This window comes from Mirounga leonina, unplaced genomic scaffold, assembly GCF_011800145.1.
Source record: "Mirounga leonina isolate KUSES-001 unplaced genomic scaffold, KU_Mleo_1.0 Mir_224, whole genome shotgun sequence".
Taxonomy (NCBI): Eukaryota; Metazoa; Chordata; class Mammalia; order Carnivora; family Phocidae; genus Mirounga; species Mirounga leonina.
In genome coordinates, this window is record NW_023270615.1 from 19,628,307 (window position 1) to 19,655,681 (window position 27,375).

General features: G+C 53.4%; 2 protein-coding genes across 2 annotated transcripts; both read left to right on the forward strand.

Annotated features, from left to right (window-relative positions):
* Positions 1-139: 139 nt before the first annotated feature.
* Positions 140-1,117, forward strand: LOC118026231 (NUT family member 2B-like). Its single transcript, XM_035028978.1, has one exon. The coding sequence runs from the start codon at positions 140-142 to the stop codon at positions 1,082-1,084; it is 945 nt and encodes a 314-aa protein (XP_034884869.1). The 3' UTR covers positions 1,085-1,117.
* A 12,904-nt stretch (positions 1,118-14,021) lies between these two features.
* Positions 14,022-16,800, forward strand: PRSS47 (serine protease 47). The gene is given in 4 exon segments (XM_035028979.1): positions 14,022-14,214; positions 14,887-15,232; positions 16,492-16,772; positions 16,775-16,800. Coding segments are annotated over 4 exon segments (846 nt in total).
* The last annotated feature ends 10,575 nt before the right edge of the window (positions 16,801-27,375 follow it).

A 27,375-nucleotide genomic window follows, 5' to 3' on the forward strand; every position in this document is an offset into this window, starting at 1 on the left:
GAACAAAGGCCCACATGACTCTTCCCCCTTCCCTTCTTGCGAGTCCCAGCACTGGGGAGGCCAGCTCCGGGTGGGTACAGAACAGAGCATGGGAAGGGGAAGATGGGGAGCCTGGGAAGGGAGGGAGGGACTCAGGAGGATGTCAGGAGAGCCAGAGCCTCGTGGGTCACCCTCCCCTCCTCTCCCAGGGCCACCGTCCCACCTACCCGTCTCATACCCCTGTGCTGGCCAGTCACTGTCCCCTCCTTCCTCTCAGCTGGTGAAGAAAAGACTGGTGGCCTTGAAGGCGGAGGAGGGTGTGCAGGCAGCCCCCCGTCACTGCGCAGCCCGGTCGGGCCCTGGTCCTGAGTGTCAGGCCGGTCCCGGGCTGGGGCTGGGGGTCAGCGGCAAAGCCTGCCCAGCAGAGACTGACGGCCAGGACCTTCAGAGGCACAGCCAAGCACACACACACCTGTCCAGGCCCAGAGCCTTTGCTCTCTCTCCCGGAAGGCAGGAGTCCCCTGCACCCCCGGCCGGATGGCCCCCCTCCGCTCCCCAGGGTCAGAGGTGCACCTCCGCTCGACCAGGCCCCAGGGACGCGCCCGTTCTCAGGGAGGCCCCTCCTGCTCGGGACACTCGAGGGCCAGCGGACGGGTCCAGTGAGGACGAGGAGGAGCTCCCCAGCCTGGCCTTCCTCCTGGCCTCTCAGCACAGCCTGCTGCCCTGGGGGCTCTCCCAGAGTCCCGCTCCTGCCTCGGGCCTCCCCAGCCCTGGAGCTCGGGGGCCGCGGGGGGCTCCCCGGGCCCCCTCCCCTCAGAGGATAGGCTTCAGGCCGGCCACCCCCCCAGCTACCAAGTCCAGGAAGCGGGCTCTGTGTGGGGGCCCAGCCCCTGCTGGGAAGACGCCCCTCCCTGGGGCCAACCTCAGGGGCTCCGCGAGGCCGGCCTTGGCCGTGGGGCTGGTTCACCCCTCACAGCCTGCAAAGAGAAGGTGTGACTCCTTCGTCACGGGCAGGAGGAAGAAGCGGCACTGTAGCCAGCAGGGAGCAGCGGGCCCGGCCTCCAGGGCCGGTGGACCCCAGGGCTCCTCCTCATCCCGGTGCTGAGCCTGGCTGTGGGGCTCAGGGAGGGGGGCATGACTGTGGGGGCGGGGTGGCGGCCGCCCACTGGGGCACTGTGTGTACATTGGGAATAAAGATGGTTTTTCTGGGAAATGTTCGGGGCCGCTGTCCTCCTGCTGGCATCCGAGCTGCTCCGTGGAGAGAGCCCCCCCATGGAGAGGGGCCTCCTGGCGCTCCCGTCACCATCGGGACCCCTGAACGTCCGGGGATGGGGAGCCCGCTGCACCACGACCGTTTCTGAGAATGGAGTCTGCAGACAGCCCCGTCTTCGGGGGCTCCCTTCCGCCTCCCCGAAGCGTCCAGCCACGGGGCTGCCGGGCTGGCGACCCTCAGCCCCTCCAGGGCTCCCTGTGTGGGGGCCTGAGCAGACAGGCTCTGGGCCGCTGGCCTCGTGGTGGGAGGAGCGTCTTCCAGTCCCAGTGGGATCATTGAAATAGGAGGGACAGTGGGGGATCCTCCTAATCCCAGTGAGGACGGACACGGGGCATGGATGAGGGGAGACTCGGGGGCACTGGCCACGGTGCACACAAGAACCCCAGTGGGGGGCAGACGCCGAGTCCCCGGGTGGGATTTCTGGGCCAGACCGACTTCTGCAGCCATGCGAGGGGCCCACCTTGCTGTGGACGCAGAGCGAGGGGCGCTGGCCAGGTTCCCTGGGTCTGCAAGGACACCCCACACTTACTGCCTCCCTTCCCTCCCTCGAGGGACCCCCCTGTGAACCGATGTGGACACAGCCTCGCATTCTCACGTGAAACGGTTCCTACAAACAGACCCCAACCGCCATGCAGGAGCGCAGCCCACCACGGGAGCCGTGGGCCCAGGCGTCTGCAGCCCCAGGGCCGGGTGGGAGCTGGGCTCCAGGCCGAGGGGGGCCCTCCAGGGGCGCTGGCACAGACCCCACGCCAGATAGGCCATCTGCCCGGCTCGTGACAGTGAGATGAGCCGACACTGAGGGACAGGAGCTCCGCGGGGAAGAGACCCTGCTGCTCCCACAACTGCCCGCCCCCCCAGTCTGCTCACCTCCCCTCATGGGTGAGCTGGTGCCCTCCAGCCCCTAGCCCCGCCCCGCCCATATGCTCTGATCCCAGGAGCAAGCACCCGGACCCTCACCCTCCTCCCTCCCAGCCAACGTCTCCTCCCCAGGTTCTAGGTTCTGATGCCCTTTCCAGGTTTGGCCGAGGCCCCCACAGCGCTCACCCCTCACAGATGTGCCGTCCCTGCAGCAGCCCGGGGCTAAGGCCATCCGGGTCCAAGGGACACCTGGCCCTCTGCTTGCCCCCATTCCCCCCCACCCCCCACAGCAAAGAGCTCAGGGAAGAAAGGAACTCATGCCGGGGTCCTCTTCCCGCTCCACAGAATCCACAGGCCACCCCGCAGGTGCTCTTCCGCTGCCTTCGCTCCCTCCCAGGCAGGTGGCTCTGGAGTGCTCCCCACCCTCCTGCCCCTTCCTGAAGCAGAGGTTTCACCTTGGCCGCACTCCCCAGCGGCTGCCCCTCCCCGTCCAGCCGGGCCTCCCCAAGAGGGAGACGCGGACAGAGGTTGCCACCCGTGCGCGTCACCCCACTGTGTCCCTGTCCATGGCGTGCGCTCAGCAGGCGCTGGATGCTCACGGCGTGGGCGAAGATTCGCCTGTGCTCCTCGGAAAATCCAAGGTCGGTCCAATGGCAAGGAAAGGAAGTGGAGAAACGCTTCAGATTTTCACGGCAGCTGACCTTCCGCATCACAGAACAAGTTAGGAGAGGTGAAAGTTCGCAGGGACCGCGTGTCAGGGCAGAGTCGGGAGGGAGCTCCCGGTAAGTGGGAGGACTCTGCGGTGATGAGGAGGTCACCGCGCGGCCCCCGGGGAACTCGCGACGCGCACACAGAGCAGGGCCGGCTGTGCTCTGCGCCGTCCAGCGGGACAGCTCCCGGTCAGCTCGCTGGGTCTCCACAGAGAGCCTGCGGGAAGCCAGGCCTCACGCTTTCCCGAGAGGACCGTGGGCTCTGGGAGGCCTGGGGACTGAGGGCAGTCACGGGTGGCCCTGTCAGTCGGCCCCACGGGTTTGGCTGCAGATCCTCCTCCTGCGCCCCTAGGACGAGATCCAACAATGGAGTCATGGAGTCCTGGGGAATCCCTCGGATAGAGGAGCATTCCTGTCACCTTCTGAGGGCACCCGGGAAGGTCCGGGCCCCGTGACCCCCCTTCCGTGGCTGCAGGTCTGTTCATTCAGAGATGCGTGTGCCCCACAGGCCACTGTGCACTGGGTGGGAAGAGGAGAGCAGCCGGCTTGGGGAGTCTTGGCCAGGGCGCCCCCGTCCCCCCACACGCTGTGCTCGCCCAGCGGCTGATAATGGGGGAGCCCTGCCTGCGTCCACGCCTCCATCGATCATCCACCGTCCCTGGACACAGGCGTCACGGGAGGCTCCGGCAGAGAGAGATGGGGTCTGGGGCTGAGTATTCGGACAGAACGTGGGGCGAGCTGGAGTCAGTCCTGCTCGAGTATCTGCTCTGGAGAGTCTGGGCTTGGAAAGTCCCCACTTGTGGGCCCCACGACCTACTTGTTGACGGGACCCTCCTCCAGACAGGCTGGCAGGAGACCCCACCACCTGGCACGTCTCCTGGGAGGGCCCTGGCCATGACTCCCTGAGTTCTGAGGGCCCGCTCCGTCCGGGATGCCTGTGTGCAAACCTGGGCCCTTGGTGCTCAGTTTAGTAAAGTATCTTGGGGTTAGGCTGTGCTGCCTGAGGGTTCCTTCTCCTTCCTCCCCACAGTCTCTGAAGGTCAGAGTCCACCCTCATTCCATCATTTGTCCTTAGGAATGTCCTTTGTCTCGGTTCATTCTGAAGATCCTGTTTCAGGGACGTGTATTGTGTGAAAGTGTACAAGGTGTATGGACATTGAGAGATGTTTTCCGCCCACAAGCACAATCTACAGAGGGATCCCTAAGGTTTTTGTAGCTTATAAGGCTCCTAAAAATATATAAATAGAACAATTGTTCATGGTAAATTGCTCCTGTATCTTGCAATCCAATGTAGATTTTTCTCCTAGGTATTGTGCTAAAGGAGAGCCTCCAAAGCATATACAAACAGACCAACCAGTGGCAGTGGGAGCCTGGTGGTGTCATCAGAACCAACAGCGGGATTCAGATCATACCCCATTCTTCCCTCCCCATTGTTACCTGGACACTGGCCTGCTGGATCCCCTTGCTGTCCCAGAAAGCAACTGACATTGTACTGTCCTGTCTGGGTACTTCTGATAAATACGTGTTCAGTAGCCTGGGGTTCATGTTTTCCAGGCATTCCCCGTTGGTTACTCTGCAGGCAAATATTGAGAATATCTAGATAAAATTGACATTAAAAGAGTTTGCTCCAATGATATTTGAAGAACCCATATAAAGGAACTGAACAAACATAATTGCATTGTACTCTCATGTGTTCAAAATTTAAACTTTAAATTATATATAGGTAAAAACGAGGATAAAGCTTTTCCCCTGAGTTCAAAAACAAGGCAAGACTATCTTCTCTCATCCCTATTTCAACTTACTATTATAGGTTCTAGTTAGTGCAGTATAGCAAGAAGTGGAAATACAGGCATATGGTTTGGAAAAAAATAAATATTCCTGTTATTATTTGCAGATGACAAAACTGTCTACATAGAAAATTCCAAGGATTCTATGAGAAAACTCACGATAAGTTATAATACATTACTTTAGCAAAGTCTCAGAATAAAAGATCAGTATAATATGCAGCTGATCATATTACCATAGACTAGCAACAAACAATTGGAAACCAAAATTTAAAACCTATTCCATAGTTCCCTCCAAAATGAGATGTTTGATATAAATATTTTAAGAAATATAGAGGACCCGGACAATGAAACTTATAGAACTAATGAAAACAAGCAAGACTCAGTAAGTGCAGAGAGGTATTGTTTTCATGGATAGGAAGAGTCGATGTAGGAAAATGTTAATTCCTCCCAAATTGATTTACAGGCTTAAAATGCAATTCCTATCAGCTCCCAGTAGGACTTTTCTTTGGTCAAAATCAACAAACTTATTCTAAAACTTGTATCAAAGGGCAAGGAAGGTTGAGCAATGAAATTGTGGATTAGGACAGTCCAAGATCTTGTTTCCCCACAGAAATGTCACAAGAAACAAAACAAAACAAAAAACCCAGAAACTTTTGAACCAACTTTATAGGAGCTCTGGAAAATAGTCAAAGGTTTCCAGTGACCAGCACATGGCCGATCAAAGAAAGATGCAAGTTTTGTGGCACTGTTACCTGCCCCCAGCCCACCCACCCCCCTCAGCCCCAGCATGGCCATGGTCTCAGGCTCCAGCCAGCGGCAGCTTGGTTCCTGGTTCCCCTCCTCCAATGTGAGGGAGCAGAGCAGACCTCATTTACAAATAATTGTGTGTCATCATTCTCATCTGTCTGGGGGTTCCCGAAGGCCTGATGCCAGATGATCATGTCTGTTTGCACCTCTCAGACACAGGTGGGAAAACGAGTGGGCGCTGCCCGTAAACTACAAGGCCACTCTGAACCAACAGACACCTGACTCAGGAGACTCTGTACAGACATGCAACAGACCATTTCAAGCCCAGGAGACAGGCTGACAGTGAGACTTTGGGAAATTAGGACTTTCAAAAGCAGTGTGTATACAGGGGAATTTAGGAATCCATGTGCAGGACAGGCAAGACTCGCTCAGGAAACTCTTGACAAGACCCCAAGCTTCCACCCCAGGCTGACCCCAGGCCCAGAGCAAGCCTAGCTAAGTGAGGCACAAGGATCCCAGCAGTACCTGGGAGGAGGCTGTTCCCTCTTACTGATTAAGTGTGCAGGGGACCTGTGAGGGGGGGCCCGGAGTTGGGAGGTATAGGGCACTTGGGTGGGGTCCCTTGCAGTCTGGGGAGGTGCAGGGGACTTGGGTGGAGTCTAGGGAGTCTGGGGGTGCAGTCGACCTGAAGGTGGTTGCAGGAGCGTCTCTGGTTGCAGAAGACATGGACCACTGCAGTTATAACCTGGGTCACAGGAGCCTGAAAGGGGGTCACAGGGGTATCTAGGAGCACAGAGAGAACTTGGAAGTGATCACAGGGTATGGGGGGCACCAGTGACTTGTAAAGAGTCACAGTAATTTCTGGGGGCACAGAGGGCATGGGAGGATCTCCAGGGATTTGGTGTTCATGGCAACCTGGAAGCAAAAAGTGTCAAGGAACAGGGTCTTTGGAGGAGTTGCAGGACCCATGGAGCCCACAGAAGCATTGGGGTGGATGGGGTGATGTTGGGAGGAGCCCCAGCCGTGTTGGGGTGGATGGGGGTGCTCGGAGGAGCCCCAGCAATGTCGGCGTGGATGGGGGGCTGGGAGGAGCCCCGGCAGTGTCGGGGTGGATGTGGGCTCAGAAGAACCCCAGCAGTGTCGGGGTGGATGGGGGACTTGGAGGAGCCCCGGGCAGTGTCTGGAGGTGTTGTGACATGTATGGACACACAGGGGATGTGGGAGGAATCGAGGCATGTGTGGGGCAGCAGAGAACTGCGAGAAATCACAGGAGATTCACCACCCAAAGTCCGCTGAGGCTGAAGAGGAACTGTCCACAGGACTGCATTCTCATTGGGAGGCTCTGGGTAGAAAATCCATGCCCCAGCTTGTCCTTGGTCGCAGCACAATTCAGTTCCATGCAGCTGACTCTCTGAGGTCCTGGTTTCCTCCTGGCATCCTCGAGGACCAATCTCAGCTGCATGAGACCACCACATCCCTTGCCACGTAGCCCCACCGTCTTCATGCCAGCAACACGAAACCCTCTCCTGCTCTGAACTCAGACTGGGATCACATCACTCACTTTCCTAGGTCCAGTGTGCAGGTGGCAGATCATAGGACTTCTCATCCTCCATAATTATGTGAGGCAATCCCTCATAACTGATCAATCTGTCTCTCTCTGTCTTTGTCTGTCTGTCTTTCTCTCTCTCCTGATTCCTATTAGCTCTGTTTTTCTGGAGAACCCCAACAAGTACAGCAGTCACTATGAAAGTCACTAAAAATATAGTTAGAGGACTAACAGAGGAATTAGATGGCACAATAAAAAATGTGAAGAAAGAAGTAGACAAGTAAAAGTGGGGAAAAGATAAGAGACACACAGAAAACAAGTAGCAAACTGGAAAATGTAGTTCCAGTCACATCAGTAATCACCTAAGTGTGAAAAGTCAAACACTCCAATTTAAACATAGAGACTGACGGACCATGTTAAAAAAGCAAGGTCCTTATAAATATGGTCTCTAAAAAGTAAGAAATTGGAATAAGTAACCCAACTTTGAATGGAATATGTAGAACTTTTATTTGCAGAGGAGATGATCCTCTATGTAGAAAATTCCAACGAACCCACCAAAACAAAACAAAAGAGACTAGAATTAATAAAGGTTGAGGATCCTAAGAAGAAATATTTCTTACAAAAGTCAATGGTATTTCTGTACACTAGGTATGGAAATATGAAAAGAAATTAACAAAATAATTTCATTCACAGTAGTATGGAAAATACTTAGTTATAAATTTAATAAAGACATATAAGTGAAAACTATAGAATATTGCTGAGAGAAGTTAAAGATCTAAGTAAATAGAGAAACATTTCTTTTTTTTTTTTTAAAGATTTATTTATTTATTTGACAGAGAGAGAGATAGCAAGAGCAGGAACACAAGCAGGGGGAGTGGGAGAGGGAGAAGCAGGCTTCCTGCCGAGCAAGGAGCCCGATGTGGGACTCGATCCCAGGACCCTGGGATCATGACCTGAGCCGAAGGCAGACGCTTAACGACTGAGCCACCCAGGCGCCCAAGAAACATTTCTTGTTCATGGATCAGGAGATTTCATATTATCAAGAAGGCAATTCTCAAATTCACCTATAAATTTAATCCAGTCCCTATGGAAATCCTAGCAGATTTTTTAGGGGTATAAATTGACCAGCTGATCCCATAATATATATGGGAATGTTAAAGGCCTAAAATAGCCTAAATAGTTTGGAAAAATAACAAATCTGGAAACCTTGTACTACCTGGTTCAAAATTTGCTACAATGCATTTTAGTCTAGACAGTGGAAATCTGGCATAAGAGTGCACATCTAGGACGATGGCACAGGAGTGAGAGTGCAGAAATAAAATCTTATCTTTTATTATAAACTGATTTTCAACAAAGGCCCCAAAACAATTCAGTGGGGGAAAGACTAACTCTTTTTTTTTTTAACTGAGAAATAGTGCCTGGACAAATGGATGAGTCACAAGAAAATCCAAAAAAAAACAACCAACAGAAAAAACTTACATCACTCTAGACAACAGTGATTAAAAATCAACCCAAATGTAATTTCTCAATGAAAACAGTAGAAAGCCTTCATGATCTCTTAGTTATGACACCAAAAGCACGATCCATAGAAAAACCAAACTTATTAGACGTCATCAAAATTAAAAATTTTTGCTCTCCAAAAGCCACTGTGGAAAATATGAAAAGACAAGCCAGAGACTTGGAGAAAATATTCACACATCACATACCTGGTAAAGATCATAGATAACAACTCGATAAAAAGACAAACAAAACATTTTCTGAAATAGGCAAAAGATCTGATGGACATTTTCACTAAAGAAAACCCGTGAGCAGCAATGAAGTTCATGCAAACACGTTCGACCTTGTTGGTTGTTAGGAGGAAGCCGATTAAAAGTATAGGAAGACAGCGCCTCACGCCCTGAGGAGGACTATAATAAAAAGACAAGTGTTGGCAAGCCCGTAGAATAAACTGGAAGCTTCCTACATGGGAGCAGGAATTGAAATGGTGCAGACTCTTTGGAAAGCAGTTTGTCAGCTTATAGAACTTTGAAGATAAACTTATGTACGACCCAGCACTTTCAGTCCTTTCCCAGGAATCTACCCAAGAAAAATGAAAACAGATGTCCACATGAAGACCAACCCATGAATATTCATAGCAGCATTGTTTGTAATATCCCAAAACTGCAAACAGGGATGCCTAGGTGGCTCAGTCGGTTAAGCATTGGACTCTTGATTTTGGTTGGCTCAGGTCATGATCTCAGGGTCATGAGATCGAGCTGGGTGTGGGACTCTGTGTTGGGTAGGGAGTCTGCTTGAGACTCTCTCTCTCTCCCTGTGCTTGCATGAACCCTCAGGTGTGCACTCTCTCTCTCTTAAAAAAAAATTGCAAACAGGGGCACCTGGGTCGCTCAGATGGTTGGGTGTCTGCCTTCGGCTCAAGTCATGATCTCAGGGTCCTCAGGGATTGAGTCCCACATTGGGCTCCTTGCTTAGCGAGGAGACTACTTCTCCCTCTGCCTGCCACTTCCCCTGCTTGTACTCTCCCTCTCTCTCTCTCTCTGGCAAATAAATAAATAAAATCTTAAAAAAAAATGCAAACAATCCAAATGTCCATTAACTGGTAAATGGATCATCAAAATGTGGTACAACCGTACCAGAACAGAATACCTGTATGTACCCCAGCATGCACGAACTTCCAAAACAACGTGCTATGGTGCAAGCCAAGCTACTCATGCTGTTTGACAAGGTCCGAGTATGGAGGACGATCCTGAAAACAGGAGACTCCATAGCTGGCTCCTGCTATTCTCTTTCATTTTGTTTATGGCAATCTTTGCAATTGTGGGAATATTTCTGGGGTTTCAATTGTGTGAATATTTCTGGCGTTTCATGATAAAGTGACTACTCATCTTAGTTACGCCTATCTAAGCAATCATAATGAAACTAATTCCACGAAGAATTAGTTTCTATAGAACAAAATAACAAGACGGTCACGCTCTGTCTAGCACCTTTCTCTTTGCGTACTGTTTTTTAGTTTTAGTGAAAGTCAATAAGCGGAAATCAATAAAGGTCATGTTAATCATTACAAAGGGAAAATGAAAGAAGGCTATGTCTGTAATCCAGAAAATGATCTAAGATTTGGAAAAACAAAAATATCCTAACATATAAATAAAGCTCCTCCGAGGCTGTCAGGAGGAGATGCTTGCGACCTGACCCTGTGTCTGTGTCTCCTCATTCGCCGACGCCGTCCTTTCCGTCCTTTCCTACGAGAGACCCACCCGGCTGGAGCTGGACTCTGGTAGTGCTAATGTTGCTGGACAGAACCAGTTCTGAACTCAGATTCGGCGGCTCCCCTCTCAAAAATCAACACTCGAGAGACAAGTGATGGTGGGAAAAGAGAGGTCGCTTTATTCAGAAAGCCAGCAACCGGGGAAGAGGGTGGACTAATGTCTGGAAGGCCACCATCCCCGTCCAGGCCAAGCGGGAGGGTCTTAGAGGGGGAGGTGCAGGGAATGGGGAGGGGGCTGCGAGCGGGACACACGGTGCCCAGGCAGTCGGCTCTATGTCCACGGGACCCTGACAGACTTGCTGGCCTCCGTGGCAGGTATTTTTGAATGTGGTCTGGCCTTATCTCTTGGGAGAGACTGGTCCTTCACTCTCAAGGCCAGTGATCTGCAAATCCAAGGAGAGCAGGTTAGTTTGCTGCAGACGGTGACACGGGGCAGCAAGAAGGGGCGCGTAAGCCTGAGGCCAGCTCCCTGCTGAGGCTTTAGGAGTGCTGTCACACTAAGTGAAAGAAGCCAGACTTGAAAGACTCCATAGTATGTGATTCCATTTATGTGTGCAGAAAACACAATTGCAGAGAGACATAAAGCAGATCGCTGGCTCTCTAGAGCCAATGGTGGGAGCAGAAATCAGCTGCAAATCTGGTGATTGTTCCACCGTTCTCGAAGTTGACTGAAAATCATTCAATTGTCCCTTCTAATGAGTGAATTTTATGGTATATAGATTATATCTCCATAAAGCTGTTTGAAAGGTGGACAAGAAATCTTGTAGCTGCATGACTTGGTGTTTCTATGGTTTCCATTCAACCCATGCAATCCTCAGTCTCTTACTGGCTCCTTCTTATTTGTCTCCTTTCTGTGTTTTGGTCTCTAATTTTGTTCTACATGTTTCTTTCAGTGATTTTATCCACTCCCATGGCCTCAACTGTTGCCATGAACCTTAAAGTACTCTCTATCTCCAACCCCAGAACACTTCCCCAAATTCTAAATTGGTACTTCCAAATGCCTGTTGGACAAATCCAGCTGAATACTCCACAGAAACGTCAACCTCAATTCATGTAATACAGTCGTCAGGGTCCACCTCACCTTCACCATCGACCCTAGATTCCCTTTGACAAAGTTCATGAATTACTCTTTCAGCCTCCACAATGAAATATAAATGCTTCCCAACACTAGTGTAGTCTCACCAAAACCTAAGTGTGGATTTTTTTAATTTATTGAAGTATAAGTTCTTAACTAGTAAGTAAAGCTGGGTGCCCCTCAGCTTCTCTTTTCATTAAATAACAATAGTAGCTATTAAACTGATATTTCAGGGGCACCTGGGTGGCTCAGTCAGTTAAGTGGCCAACTCTTGGTTTCAGCTCCGGTCATGATCCCAGGGTGGTGAGATTACGCCCCACAGCTGGCTCCTCACTGGGCATGCAGCCTGTTTAAGATTCTCTCTCTCCCTCTGCGCCCCCCCCCCCCCCCAACTCACACACTCTCTCTCTCCAAACAACAACAGAAAATTGATATTTCAGTGTATACTGTGTGCTGGTCTAATTCTCTTACTCTCTTGACCCTAGGCTTGGTGGTGAATAAAATAATTTCCCTGTACACCCAAGGAAGTAAGTGTGAAATGATAGGATCTCACTCCGAATACCAACAAATGCAGGCTATTACATCAGAGTACACAATAGGGAGCATGTCTGACATTGGGATGCTCCCCTTCAGCTACAGAGAAATCACTGATTCACAAAGGTTTAGGGGTCTTTATCCATCTCGGAAATTGTTTACAATTTGATTTTTTAAAATTTAATTTTATTATGTTATGTTAATCACCATACAATACATCATTAGTTTTTGATGTGGTGATCCACGATCCATTGTTTTTGTATAACACCCAGTGCTCCATGCAGTACCTGCCCTCCTTAATACCCATCACCGGGCTAACCCATCCCCCAAACCCCCGTCCCCTCTAAAGCCCTGTTTGTTTCTCAGAGTCCATAGTCTCTCATGGTTCATCTCTCCCTCTGATTTCCCCCCTTCATTTTTCCCTTCCTTCTCCTAATGTCCTTCATGCTATTCCTTATGTTCCACAAATAAGTGAAACCATATGATAATTGACTTTCTCTGCTTGACTTATTTCACTTAGCATAATCTCCTCCAGTCCCATCCATGTTGATGTAAAAGTTGGGTATTCATCCTTTCTGATGGCTGAGTAATATTCCGTTGTATATATGGACCACATCTTCTTTATCCATTCATCTGTTGAAGGGCATCTCAGCTCTTTCCACAGTTTGGCTATTGTGGACATTGGTGCTATGAATGTTGGGGTGCATATGGCCCTTCTTTTCACTACATCTGTGTCTATGGGGTAAATACCCAGGAGTGCAATTGCTGGGTCATAGGGTAGCTCTAGTTTTAATTTTCTGAGGCGCCTCCACACTGTTTTCCAAAGTGGCTGTACCAACTTGCATTCCCACCAAAGGTGTAAGAGGGTTCCCCTTTATCCACAACCTCTCCAACATTTGTTGTTCCTTTCCCTGTCCATTTTGCCATTCTAACAGGTGTAAGGTGGTATCTCAATGTGGTTTTGATTTGAATTTCCCTGATGGCTAATGATGATAAACATTTTTTCATGTGTCTGTTAGCCATTTGTATGTCTTCTTCAGAGAAGTGTCTTTTCATATCATCTGCCCACTTTTCGACTTACTTGTTTTTTCGGTGTTGAGTTTGAGAAGTTCTTTATAGATCTTGGATACCAGCCCTTTATCTGTAGTGTCATTTGCAAATATCTTCTCCCATTCTGTGGGTTGCCTCTTTGTTTTGTTGACGGTTTCCTTGGCTGTGCAGAAGCTTTTTATCTTGATGAAGTCCCAAAAGTTCATTTTTGCTTTTGTTTCACTAGCCTTTGGAGATGTATCTTGAAAGAAGTTGCTGTGGCCGATGTCAAAGAGGTTACTGCCTATGTTCTCCTCTAGGATTTTGATGGATTCCTGTCTCACATTGAGGCCTTTCATCCACTTTGAGTTTATCTTTGTGTATGGTGTTAGAGAAGGGTCGAGTTTCATTCTTCTGCATGTGGCTGTCCAATTTTCCCAGCACCATTTATTGAAGAAGACTGTCTTTTTTCCATTGCATATTTTTCCTGCTTTGTCAAAGATTATTTGACCATAGAGTTGAGGGTCCATATCTGGGTTCTCTATTCTGTTTCATTGGTCTGTATGTCTGTTTTTGTGCCAGTACCATGCTGTCTTGGTGATCACAGCTTTGTAATATAGCTTGAAATCAGGCAACTTGATGCCCCCAGCTTTGTTTTTCTTTTTCAACATCTCCTTGGCGATTCGGGGTCTTTTCTGATTCCATACAAATTTTAGGATTGTTTGTTCTAGCACTTTGAAAACTGTCATTGGAATTTTGATTGGGATGGCATTGATGGTTCAAAATGACACACTGTAATGTTTCCCTCCCATTTTCTAGATTACCAGTTAGACTGACCATGTTTTCCTGCCTGTGGACCCTTTACATCCCCACTCCCATGAATTACCTTCTCACATAGTTCCCATTTGTCTATGTGGAGTCTACTGTTTTTTGGCTTGAATTCATAGGAGCACTTGACTGCACTGAGTTTGGGTCGCGCTGGGACCAGCTGGGCCCCCCAGGGGTCAGGACCAGGTGTGGGGAGGAGTCCAGGCCTGGGTCAAGGCTGGGCAGGGCTGGGCTGGGGTCCAAGCAGGCTCAGGGCCCAGGGTTAGGACGACGTGGTGCTGGGTGTGGGAGGGGGTCAGGGTGGGGACAGGGGCAGGGCCTGGGATCCAGACGGGGTCAGGGCGGAGGGTCAGGTCGGGTCGGGTCAGGCTGGGGTCAGCAGCTCTGGCTATGGGTACAGAGGTGCCAACCGCCCGCAGCCGAGGCTGGCTGGCGGCCCTGCTCTGGTTTCTGCTGCTGCCGGCAGGCATGCGAAGGTCCTGGTCGGAGGCCTCCGATGCCCCGGACCCCGCTCCACATGCGGCGGAGGCCGAGGAGCCGGGTCGGCCTGAGCCGGGAGCACAGCCGTTGGCGCCTGCGGCGGGTGCGTTGGGCGGAGGGGTTCCGGGAGGGGCTGGGACGGGGCCGCAGCCCTCTCTTCTCTCCGCCCCCTCTGACCGGGCGGCCCTGGGACATCCCCAAACCCCAACACAGGTGGGTAACAGGCCCCACTGCCGACCCCCTGGACCTGGGCAGGTGGCCAGGCCTGGCCCTGGGATGGGGGCTGGGTGGGGGAGGGCTGCTGCTGAATGAGGGGCCCAGGACGCCCCTCCCGGGGGTCCTGGGCACATCCCTGACCTCCCGGGCCCCCAGGTGTGAATCCCAGAACCAGGGCTGACTTCATTAGCCCACTTCCTCTTCTTTGAGAAACGGGGCATCCTGAGTCAAGGGAGTGGCTTTCCCTGAGTTCCACAGCACCAGACTCCTGCCTGGGAACCTCCCTCCCTGAGATGCTGCGGTGGGGTGGAGCGGCCACAGGAGCCCCCTGGACACGTGATCTGGAGCCCGGCTGGAGACCTGCAGCCCTTTGGTCTGCAGAGTAGGCGAGGAAGTGGAGTGTGCTTGTTGAAAGGAATATCTGGGATGTGCCCAGTCCCCGGCAGGGGCGTTCAGAGACATCTGTCTCCCTGCAGATGCTGCTGTGGCCCCCTCATCCCCCTTGCCCCGCCCGCCAGACCCCTGGGCCCTCATCCCCCCTGGGCCCTCGTCCCGCCAGGGCTTGCTGGCCTGTGCTCTGCTCTGCAGCCCTCAGCAGCACTCATGAGGGCAGGGTCTGGCAACCCAGGCCCCTTGACCCTTGGCCTCGGTTTTTGCCCCTGTGACCTGGAGGAGGGCCTCTGTGACCGCATCATTTGGGGTCACCGGTGTCTCTGTCATGGACGGGGGGGTGTCTCCGCAGTGTGTGGGAAGCCCAAGGCGATGGGGAGGATCTACGGCGGCCGGGAGGTGTTGGCGGGCCGGTGGCCGTGGCAGGCCAGCCTGCTGTTCCAGCGCGGGCACGTCTGCGGAGCCGTCCTCATTGACCCCCTCTGGCTGGTTTCCACTGCCCACTGCTTTCTCAAGTGAGTCCTCCTTCCGGGGTGCCAGCAGAGGGGCCGGTAGGGCTGGGGGATGAAGGGAGAGGAGTGAGGGGTGATGGGTGTCCAATGCCACTTCCTCTGGGCTTTGCTCTGGTGGGTGTGTGGCCTCCAAACACGACATTCCTGCCTTTGACCCATGTCCCCTCCACCTGAATGTGCTCCCCGCTCCCCGCGTCTCCGTCCTCAGCCCCTGTGCCTCCTCCAGCACGAACGGGCCCCAGAAGATGGGCAGGCTCTTTGCCTCCTCGGCCAGGGCTTCTCCTCAGTATCCGCAGACTCCTGGGCGTCAGACCGCAGGCAGGGACCTGGGACTGCACACACGGCCAGCAGCTAGCTGGGTTTTCTTACCACTTCTGCAGAACCGCGTGCCCACGAGGAGTCGTGGCTGCTGGCACCTGCCTGCCAGGCTGCCTGGCTGGGCGGTGGGCTCCCTGAGCTTGACGTGGCTGCTCAGGAGGCTGGCTCCTCTGGCCTCCTGGGCCTGGCTCAGTGCCCGGCTTCTGAACAGACGAGGAGAGGTCTCAGGCACTAACTGGCTTTAAGGCCCAGAGCCCCGTCAGAACCGACCTCTGCCGCACGAGCCCCTCTGTGGCAAGGGGGTGTCTCCATGTTGGCAGGAGAGAAAGCCAACGTGGGAGAGAGGGGAGGGCCCTGTGGACAGGGAGGGAGGTCAGGAGAGGTGCAGTGGCCCAGCCGGTGCTGGGGAGAAGGCTTTGGGCCGGGGGGCGTGGGCTTCCAGGGGGTGGGCCATGTAGTCAGCAGGGTGGGCTGTTTCGTGTCTCGTGTTCAGGGGACAAGGCAAATGCACTCATTTGCTCATTTAAACAAATGAGCAAGTGGACCAGCAGCTGTGGGGCGGGAAGGTGTTTATAGGAAGAAGGGGCAGGAAAGGCGTGGGGCCGCAGCTGGGCCATGGGGAGCTTTGGGAACAGTCAGGCTAGAGTGAGGCCGGAGCCGGGGCTCCTCTGTGTAAAATGGAAGAGCTCGGTGTGAGGCCCCACCAGGGAGCCTTGAGCACAAGGAGTCCCTGCTCCTCCAGTTTGGGGTGTAGTGGGGGAGACACGAGCCTGAGGCTGGGACGGAAGATCAGTCAGCCTCAGGATGGTTGGGAAGAGGAGGCAGAAGCTGCCTGGCCTCCCCTGCAGGCACAGGCTCTGGAGGAAGGGGCGGCTAGACAAGGGGCAGGGGGAGCGCCGGCCCATGCTCAGAGGGGAGAGCGACCACGAGCTCTTCTCCGCCAGCAAATCCCGCGCCCCAGCGGACTACCGGGTTCTGCTGGGAAGCACGCAGCTGTACCAGTACTCCCAGCATGCACGGGAGATGTCCCTGAGCCGGATTATCGTGCACCCAGACTTTGAGAGGCGTCACCCCTTCGGGAGCGACATCGTCATGCTGCAGCTGCGCCTGCCCGTGAACCTCACCTCCTACATCGCCCCCGCCTGCCTCCCGAGCCCCGGCATGCAGCTGTCCAGCAGCTTGTCCTGCTGGATCACCGGCTGGGGGATGCTCAGCGAGGACAGTGAGGGGGTGCAGGAGAGGCGGGCGGGTGAGGGCCGCAGGGGAGAAGGAGGGCTCAGTCTGAGGGGCCCCAGACAAGCAGCCACGGGACGTTGGGCCTCTGGGCCTCATTTCTAGAGGACTGGACCATTTTAGTTCTAGTTCTGAAAAGTGTGTGATTCTAAAGCTTCAGAGTTCCTTGAGTCCGAGGACTGTCCAGCCTCCAGCATTCTCTCTCTCTCTCCCTCCCTTGTGCACACACACACACACACACATGCACACCTGCCTTCCCATCTGTGCTTAGAACAACTCCAAACTCCCCGCCTTGGCGATCAGGCCTGCGTGTCCTTGGCCCCCACCCTCCCTGCATGCACCCCCCATTCCCCACCCCACGTCCCGTCCCAGCCACCAACCTCCTTCCTGCTTGAGTGCTCCAGACCGTCCTGACCCCAGGGCCTTGGCCTCGGCTGGCTTCTCTGCCTGGCCTCTCTGCCCACCGGCGTTTGCTTGCGGACTCACTCTCTTTACATCTACAACTCGGCCCCTCCTCCTTGCTCACAGGAGCTGAAAGGGGCACCTCCTCCTGTTCTGTTTCCTTCACACCATTTATTAGGTCTATAATAGTCCCGTCCACTTACCTCACTCATGCTGTGTCCCCAACAACAATGCCCCCTGTGTCGTGGGTATCCACAAGATGCCCAGCATGAGGACAGATGGATGGATGGGTGAGTGCTTGTGGCTGGATGGGGAGGTGTGGCTGGGAGATGAGTGGCTGGTGGCCAGTGTGCAGATGCTGGAGGGATGGAGCCGTATGTGGACAGGTGGGTGCATGGGCAGGTGGGTGTGTGGACAGGTAGGTACGTGGATAGGTGGGTGGAAGGAGGGAGCATGGTGGGGCGAGAGGTAGAAGGATGGAGGGAAGGGAGGAAGGTCAATGACAGACAAGTAGACATGGATGGCATGCATTGGTCAGTGGTTGCTAAGGGCCCACGAATGGCGTGTGTTGCTGGGATTTGCCTTCTGTCTTTGAGGACTAGGACAGATACGAGTGAGGTGCAGGGACTGGAAGAGCCTTGGAAAGTCTGGGAAATAGGAGAGGAGCCCGTGAGGGACGGATGGAAGGCTGCCGTCATGTTCGAGGCTCATCTGTGCTGAGCAGGCCCCATGTTTCAGGGGCAGCGGGGGTGCGGCATGGCTGGGCTTCCCCACAGCGCACGTCCCTGGTTTCCTTCTCGTCCACACAGAGCATCTGCATTCGCCCTTCCATCTGCAGGAGGGTAAGGTGAGCCTCATTGAGAACGAGTTCTGTAATGTCTTATACAGACAAAGACTTAGCAACAGCAAGACCTACTCTGTGCAAGAGGAGATGCTGTGTGCTGGGGACTTCTCGACGGGAAAGGCCATCTGCCAAGTGAGTGGGGCCGTTTCTCTTCTTCCCTGCCCACTCTCCTCGGTGTCCCCAGGGGCCGTGTTGCTTCTCCTCTGCTTGTGGAGCCCCCCGGGCCTGCGTGTCGTCCCGTCCGCAGCCCCTTCCTAAGCCACACGAGGGCACCCGCTGGGACCCCCACACGGTGTCTGTTTTAGCAGGCTTATTCCCGGGGGGCAGCGTCGCGTCTCCGTGTTGGGTTTGTGCGTTTGCTCTGCCCTGTCCCTCGTCCTGAGCGTGCGTCTGCTCCCACGGCTCTGCCCGGCTTCGCCGTGTGCATGCGGGCCTGCCGCGGCCTCCACTCCTGAGGAGTATTCTCGGAGCTTCCGAGTCTTTCATTCCGTTCACTTCCATTCACATTCTCCTTATATCCACAGCAACTCCGAGTAGAGTTGTTGGAGGGAAAGGTGTGTGGAGGCTCAGCTTTGGCAGGTGTTTGCAGACCTGGTACCACCTCGGGCAGCAGGCGCGTCTGCATTCTCGCCAACGGCGGGCACGCTCCATCTTTGCTCACGCGGGCGTGTGTGCGTCGTGATATCTCACTGGGGTTTAATTTGTGTTTTCCTGATGACGAATTAAGTTGCATAAATTCTCCTGTCTGTTGTCATCGTGTGTCTTCTGTGAAGTTTCCCTTCTAGTTTTTCCCTCTCTCACTTTTGTGCTGTGCTGTCTTTTTCTTTCAGGAGCTCTTTGCACTTTTGTATATTCTGGATACACGTCCAATGCTGGGCATGTGGACCATGAGGGTCTCTTTCTGTTCTGTGCAAGGCCCCATCCTGCAGGTGGGCCAGCAGGCCCAGGGAGGAGACGTGGCCAGCCCAACGTAAGGCAGCGTGGCCGGACCCCCTGGTGCTCTGACTCTGAGCCCACCCGGCCTCCAAGCACGCTCCCAGGGCCCAGCCTCGAGAGCCGGTGTCTGGGCGCCCAGCTCCTGCACAGAAGGCTCCAGAAGGGGAAGGGAGAGTGGGAGGGCTCGGGAGCCAGACACACGGCTCGGCCACATGTCCCTGCCTGCACGGGGGCCTCAGGCAGCACCTTCCGAGCCTGCGCGGGATTCTGAGGCCTCCTCATGGGGTCGTCGAAAGGATGGTGTAGTGGGCTGAATACTGTTGCCCAAATTCATGTCCACCGGGAAGTTTAGAATGTGACCTCACCGGGAATTCTGTAGGGTCTTTGTAGCTGTAATTATAGAGTCTCGAGGTGAGACCATTCTGCACTCAGAGGGGCCCTAAATGCAATGCCTGGTGTTGTTAAAAGATAGAGGGAAAGGCGCCAAGTCGCTGGCTTCGGAACTGGGAGAGATGATTTTCTGTTGTTTTTAAGCCCCCCGGTTTGGGTCACGTGTGGTGGTGGCTCCAGGAAACACAGACAGGAGGTGTGAGACAGGCCTGCCAGGGGGAGGCCTCACTGACAGCCGCTCTCACTGCGGCCCAGGAGCTGCTGAGCTAGAGGAGGAGGCTCGGCCGCCTGTCCTCCTGCTTTCTGGGTTCCAGGCCACAGCCGATGGTGGGGACTCTCGGCCCAGCCTCCTCACAGGGTCACCTGCACCCAGAGGTGATGCACACTCGGCTGTCACCCTGGACCTCCCTTCTGACCCTGCCCCCACCTGCCCTCTCCTGCGGAGGCCATGCCTGTGGAGCTTAGAGCTGGTGCCCTTTGTGGGCCTGGGGGCTGGACATCGTAGTGCCCTCGACCCCAGGCTGAGGACTCCGCTGAGCTGGACACCTGGGAGCCCCCCCTCCTCCCTTAGCCTTCCCGTCACCACAGCATGTCCATGCAATTCCCTGGCCCCGTCTTCCAGGCCACCTGCTCCGGCCCCCACCCCGGGCTCTCTTCTCTCCCCTGAAGGTCCCCTCCTTGTACAGGGCGCTGGAAGCAGCTCCGGGGGGTGGGTGCTGCAGGATGACTCAGCGCTCAGATTGTGGGGTGGACGGACCCCCTCCGGTCTCAATCTGTCGTTGATCAGTGCTGGGAGCCCAGCCAGGTTTCCTCACCCATGAAGTGGGGGTGCTGACAGCCTCCCCTTCACGAGGTTCCTGTAGAGAGCTTAGTGCAGTGCCTGCTCTGTAGGACCAAGGAACACGTGCTGGCCTTCACTCTCCTGCCTGGTCTACATGTCCTTCTGGGCCTGTCTTAGCCTCATCCTCATCAACATGGCCGTCGAAGCCTGGGCCCCGCCTGACACACGCACACACGTGGCTTGTTCTGTCCCTACGCGGTGCAAACCAAGTTGCACTTGGCATGGGCTATGTTAGTGTTGGGGTTTCCTCTGCCGCTGAGAGCTTGGCAGGGCCCGGGGGGCCGCTGGAGCCCATCCTGCCTCCTCCAGGCTGGCCCGGGTCCCGCATAGCATCTGCTGCTCACCTGCGCAGATCGCTGAGGCATGGAGTGGGCAGAGGCCACTGCGCAGGACGGGGACCAGCTGTGGGGGCCACACCACGGGGAGAGCCAAAGGCACTCCAGGTGGGGGCCCCTGGGGGGGCGAGGGGTCACCACTCTCCAAGGAGTCCCTGTGTGAGTCTGGGGGCCGCAGTGACGAGCCACCTCAAACTGGGTGCCTAAAGCAACAGATAGTCATCATCTGACACTTCTGGGCGTCCAGAGTCTAAATTGGAGGTGTGGATGCTGGTGGCTCCTTCGGGAGGCTCGAGGGAAGAATTTCCTTGCCTTCCTCAGCTCCTGGGGCCACCTGCACTCTTTGGCCTGTGGCCTCCTCTGTCCTCACAGCATGCGGCTCCAGCCTCAGCTTCGGGGGCACACCTCCTTCTGTGACTCTGACCTCCTGCCTCCCTCTGTCTCGTGCTGACCCACCCACATAACCTAAGGCAGTCTTCCTATTCCTAGACCCTCACCCCAAGCACCACTGCAGAGTCCCATGTAAGGTCACAGGTTCCAGGGGTGAGGCTGTGCGTCTCTCAGGGTCACGTTTTGGCCCGCCACCCTGTGCCCTTCTGTCTCTTTCAAGTGACCTCTTCCCCAGCCGTGGGTCTCAGCTGGAGATCTGACAACACCCAGGCCATCGCACTAGGAGCCCAGCGGCCTCCCCACCCACAGCAAGCCACGCCCCCCCCATGCACTGCCGGCCCGTCCTGGGGCCCTGGAGGCTCTCCCCCGGTCCCGCTCCCTCCTCCCCTGAAAGACCCCCCTCGACAGTACCGAGTCTCCTAACCCACTCCACCCAGGTGTGTCCCCACCATGCCACCAACGTGCCTTGCCAGCCTTTCAGGACTCCAGTAACTCCCAGCACCTGTCAGGGGACCCCTGCTTGCTCCCCCAGGCCCCCAGCAATGGGGGCTGCCTCCACCAGGCCCAGGCTTGGGCATTTTCTGGACATGCTCAACCAAGAAGCTGAGAGAAAACCAAAGTCCTAAAAGGATGAAGAGGAGGGGGGCCCAGTGGGGATGCACACTGCAGCTCCAGTGGAGGGGGTGGTTGGCATGTGCAGAGGCTTCGGCCGACTGACCTCCACTCACAGCCAGCCCTCCTGGGCCCTGTCCCTGCAACTGTCCCCTCTAGGCCTGGGTAGTGCCTCGTCCCAGCCGCCAGCCCATTCCTCGGTGCAGGGGCAGAGGGCAGAGTCCAGAAGGGAGGTCAGGAGCCCCCTGAAGCGCAGTTCTCAGGCCCACCCGTGTGAACTTGACGGGTCCAGACTTTCCCAGACTCACAAGTCCCACCTGCCCCCTGCTGTTCTCAGACTCTGCTCCATCAGCCACACTAACTCCCCTCTCTTTCCTAGGGCGATTCTGGGGGCCCCCTCGTCTGTGACCTCCCTGCAGCCTGGGTTCTGGTGGGACTGGCCAGCTGGGGCTTGGACTGCCGGCACCCTATCTACCCCAGTGTCTTCACCAGGGTCGACTACTTCACCGACTGGATCAACAAGATCCAGAGGCTCACGCCTCCCCCTGATCCCACATCTGCTCCTCAGACCGGGTTTCCAGACCAGACTCTGCAAGCTGTCAGCTCATCTGGGCGCGGCCCAGCCCTTGTACCTCCCCAGACCTGGCTCCTGCTTGTAGTTTGTGCTCAGGGACCCACAGCAGGCCCTGCGGTGACCTGCTGAGCCCCTCTGTCCTGCTCTCTGCCTCAGGCCCCAGTCTGCTTGCTGGAACCTTCCACGCCTCCCCTCCCTAAGCCCCACTGGCTCTCAGTGATTCCTCCAGGACTTTCCTGTCCATCAGCTGCCTCCTCCCAAGCCAAGCCTGAAAAAACAAACAGAAACAAATAAAAGACTCATCCTGCTTCTGTCTTGGGACCCCACTGCCCCTCCTGCTCCTCAGCATTCACCCCTCCCTTGAGGTCAGGCATCCGGCTCCTGGTGCAAGGAAAGGGGGCCTGTCAGGGAGACTGTCCCAGGGCAGGGGGGGCGGGGAGCCAGAGCTGCCAGCTGGGAAGAGAGCACTGGGGAGCACGGGGGCCTTCAGAGGAAGTGTGTCAGGCAGCTCAGGCTGCATAACAAACACCAGAGCCCAGGGGGCTTAAACAGTGGGAATTTATCACCTCTTAGCCCTGGAGGTGGGAGGTCCGAGGTCCCGCGTGGGCAGGCTGGCTTCCCCCAGCCAGCCACCAGAGGGTGGTTGTCCCTCTGTGTGTGTCTGTGTCCTCATTTCCTTATAACGACACCAGTCCTGTGGGATTAGGGCCACCCTAGTGACCTCACTTACCCTTAATCACCTCTGTAAAGACCTTATCTCCAAATACAGGCACATTCTGAGGTGCTGGGAGTTAGGACTCCAATAAAAGAATTTTGGAGAACACAATTCAGGGCATAAGTGGAAGTAAGACATTTCACCAGATGTCTACAGTGCCAGGGAGCAAGAGTCTCCCTCAAAGTAGAGAAACATCAATCCAGGGGTTTGGAGGAAGGAGGACTGACTCCCAGTGAAGGTGGAGGGAAGCTCCAGACTGCAAGGTGATTGAGTTGGACTGGGGTGCATGACCAGGCCGTGAGTAACGGGGTTCTGGCCTGCAGTAGGAAGGACTCTCAGACATGGAGGGAGAGTGAGTCAGGAGCAGAGGAGGCCAGATGCTGGGCTGAGAGCTGAGGTCCAGACCAGTGGTCCTCAGACCTCTGTTCCTACAGCAGACTCCCAGCACCTTCCTCACCTGCCCCCATGGCCCCACTCTCCCCAGTCGGAAGGGGCCCAACTCGATGTGAAACGGCTCCCTGCTTCCCAGGGCCACAAGCCAGCCGGCCGGAGGTGCCCACACACCTTCAGCAGCTGGATCCTGGTGTCACCTTTCCTGCTCAGCTGACCCAGGATCTAGTGGCCAGGTGATAAGCCTCGAAGCAATGTTCTAGGGTGTCCTCCCTGCCTGTCTGCCTGACAGAGTCCCTGGTGCAGCCATCATAGCCCCCTCCTCACGATGCACCCACCCCAGCCCTCACACCCATAGTGAGGTGGGAAAGCTCCCATTTAATGCATGTCCTGTATAGACCAAGTGCCATTCAGAAGGTTTCATGCAAATTCTTTCCAATTCTGGCATTGTTTCAATATCCTGGATCCTTGCTGACAGATGGACAAAAATGGACTCACGTGCCTGTTAACACTGGGATCTCACTGGTGCAGGCGCTGCTTTCCAGGATGATCTTGGGAGGCCTCGGGAACCTGTCTTCCCAGGGCCCGCATTGTGTGGGCCTTGCTGGCAGACCCTGCCCTAGCTGTCCCTCTGGCCGGAGCCCCACCAATGAGGTACCCCATGCCTGGCTGTGTGCCTGCCACTGGCTCAGCTGTCCCTGGAAGGGGAAAGGTGAGCCTTCTCTTCCTTGGTGGGAAATTCACTTCTGGGGCCCCAGGCAGGGGTGCTGAGGCTCTTGGATGTCCATGAGTACTGAGATGGTGCGTGGTTCTCACACTCTCACAAGCTCAGGGCAGCTTGGGCAGTTCAGCTGGACCATTAGCATCTTGCCTGGTCCTAACCTTCTCTTCTGCCAACCATGGCAGCTGCAGCTGGCTGTGTTCTGGAGTTCCTTCCCTGCCCCTCCTGGAGGTTCTCAGACCTCTACCAGAGGCATCCCACACATACCTCACCCGCACAACGGAGCAACCAACTTTCCCCATCACCTGCAGTCAACTTGGTGCTCAGTATTATTATGCTGTTTCAGTTTCCTGTTAAAGATAAAACCAAGTCTCTCGGTTCTGCAGTGTTTCAGAGACGGCACAGGTAGGAAGTAGTAGAACTGGGACTCAACCCTACATCTCTCTTGGGGAGCTGGAGCTCCTTGCTATTCCAAACTCTACAGGCTGCACTCAGATGCTGTTACACTGCCCGCCCTTCCTTCAGATACCTGGGAAAGGCTTCCTCAGATCTGTCCCAAGAGTGGGTTCCAGATACCCACTCCTGAGTAGGCAGTCTAGGGTAGGGTGGGAGAGAAGGGGCCGAGTGGAGGAGCTAGTGAGCCTGGGAACAGGGCCTGGAGGGGCACTGGAGGTGTCTGTGGGGAGAGGGATGTGGACGGTCTGCCCCTGGGGATTCCCTGCCCTCCTAGATGGGGCGCTGGCACCAGCTGCCAGCTCTCATTGCCGAGTCAACCCCAGACAAGCCACAGAAGTGAGAACAAACTAACAAGAACCAATTAGAGGCTTTCTGCTTCCAGTCTGGAGTATAAGGAGCTTGGAAGTCATTACTCCCAACCTCAAAACATGAAAAATATTGAACAAACTAAAAATCAACAGCTCTTCTTAGACCCAGCACAGATTTGAGGTCATAGTGCAAGACGTGGCCCAGAAAAATCAGAGTCCAGCGGATGGAGGACTCCAGCTTGCCCAAGTGTAGTCAGCTGCCAGAGCCATCCCTGCTGTGGGAGAGCTCACACAGTAGCTGGTGGCCAGAGACCTGTGTGGACCTACTCGAGTCCAAGGCTCTGGGGTCCAGCCCCAGGGGGCGCACACTTGCACAAGTGTTTCCTCCAGGAGCCTCATTACGTTCTCAAGTGTAGGTCAGAGAAAACTGCTTCCCACTTCTGGTAGGGCAGATAGTTTCTCCAAATCTGTAGCTTCTCTTCATCCCTGACCAAGCTTTTCATCCAGGAAAAGTTTTATTTTTGATGAAGTCCAATTTTTTCTTTTTTCTTTTATGGCTGGTGCTTTTGCTGTTGGGTCTAAGAGCTCTTCAACAAGCCCTAGGACCCAAAAATGTTCTCCCAGCTTAGTTTATAAGAAGTTCAACGTTTGGGTTTGTTTTTTTTTTTTAAGATTTTATTTATTTATTTATTTGAGCTCCCTGCTGAGCTGGGAGCCCAATGTGGGACTCGATCCCAGGACTCTGGGATCATGACCTGAGCCAAAGGCAGTCGCTTAACCAACTGAGCCACCCAGGCGCCCAAGGTTCAATGCTTTATATCTTACATTTAAATCTATTATCCATTTTGAGTTATTTTCAACATTTGCTGAAAACACTACCCTCTTTCCATCATATTGTTTTTGCACTTTTCTAAAACACAAGTTTGCTGTTTCTGTGTGTGACTCTGTATTCTCTATCCTGTCCATGGAGCCACATACCCATCCCTCCACCAACACCACACTGCCTTATATTATAGCTTTATGTCAAGCCTTAACATCCTCCAATTGTATTCTGCTTTCTCAAAAACAGTTCTAGCTATTCTGGTTCCTTTACCTTTACCCTTCCTCCACACATTTTGGGATAAGTTTGTCTAGGTTGACAAAAGAATTCTGTAGGAAGTTGACATTTTACTATATTGTCTTCCAATCCACGAATGTGATATAGCTCTAGGTCTTGTTTAGTTCTTTTCATCAGGGTTTAATTGGTTTTATCATACAGATCCTCTCTTTAAAAAAATTTTTATAACCAAATAGTTCACTTTTTGGAATTGTTTGTACATGGCATTGTGTTTTTAATTTCCGTTTCCAGTTGTTCATTGTTAGTATTAGGAAATACAATTCATGTTTCTTGATGTTGTATCCTGAGACTTTGATAGAGTGATCATCACTCATTAGGCATTTTCTTGTAGATTTCTTTGGATTTTCTATGTGAACAGTCATGTCATCCATGAATATGGACAGTAATACTTCCTTCCTTCTAATCTCTTTGTTTTTATTTCTTTTTCTTGCCATACTGCACTGGCCAGGATCTACAGTACTAAGTTGAAAAGGAGAGATGAGAGAACATTAAAAATGTCCATTCTTTCACTATTATTTATGATGTCATCGGTAGGTTTTTTTGTAGATACTCCTTGCTGGGCTGAGGTACTGCCCTTCTAGTCCCAGTTTTATGAGTGTTTAACATGAATTTGTGTTGAGTTTTGTCAAATACTTTTCTGCATTAACTGCTATGCCCATGTGGGTCCTTTTCTTTAGACTATTAATATGGTGGATTACATTGATGATTTTTGAATATTGAACCAGGCTTGCATTCCTAGAATAAACTCCATTTAATCATAGTATATTGGGGTGCCTGGGTGGCTCAGTTGGTTATGCATCTGCCTTCAGCTCAGGTCATGATCTCAGGGTCGTGGGATTGAGCTCCACATCGGACTCCCTGCTCAGTGGGAAGTCTGCTTCTCCCTCTGCCTGCAGCTGTCCCTGCTTGTGCTCTCTTTCAAATAAATAAATAAAATCTTTAAAAAAATCACAGTGTATTATTATTTCCTTCCTTCTTCATGTGTTGGCTTTATTTTGCTATTTTTTTATAGTTTCCTTTGGTGGAAGCTTAGATTATTAATTTGAGAACTTCCTTCTTTTCTAATATAGGCATTTAGTGCCTTTTTTTCTGTCTTAGCAATGTTTTATCTGGCTCCTACCACATTTTATATGTTGTATTTTCATTTTCATTTAGTTCTGTATATTTTTTAAAATTTCTTTGAGATCCTTGTTTTAACCATGAATTATTTAGAAGTTTGCATCTTAATTTTCAAATATTTGTAGGCTTTCTTCTTATTATTGTCATTTTTATATTATTTAAAGCTTATACTTTGGACATAGTAAAGTGCGATGATGTTTATTTTAGTTACTTTAAATGTATTCTTCAAATATCCTTGGAATTTTCAATTTTCAAACATTAATTTTACCTAGTAGTTCAGATCAGTCTTTTGTACTTGTTAGAGTAACCATAAGGGCATGCCCTGAAAATATAAACCCTAGGCTTCCAGAGACATGTTTATCTGGGGAATAGTGGGAGTTTGTGGGTCCCCATTATACTTGCTTTCTGGGCCAGCACACAAGGATCCTGAAGAAAGCCAGGATCC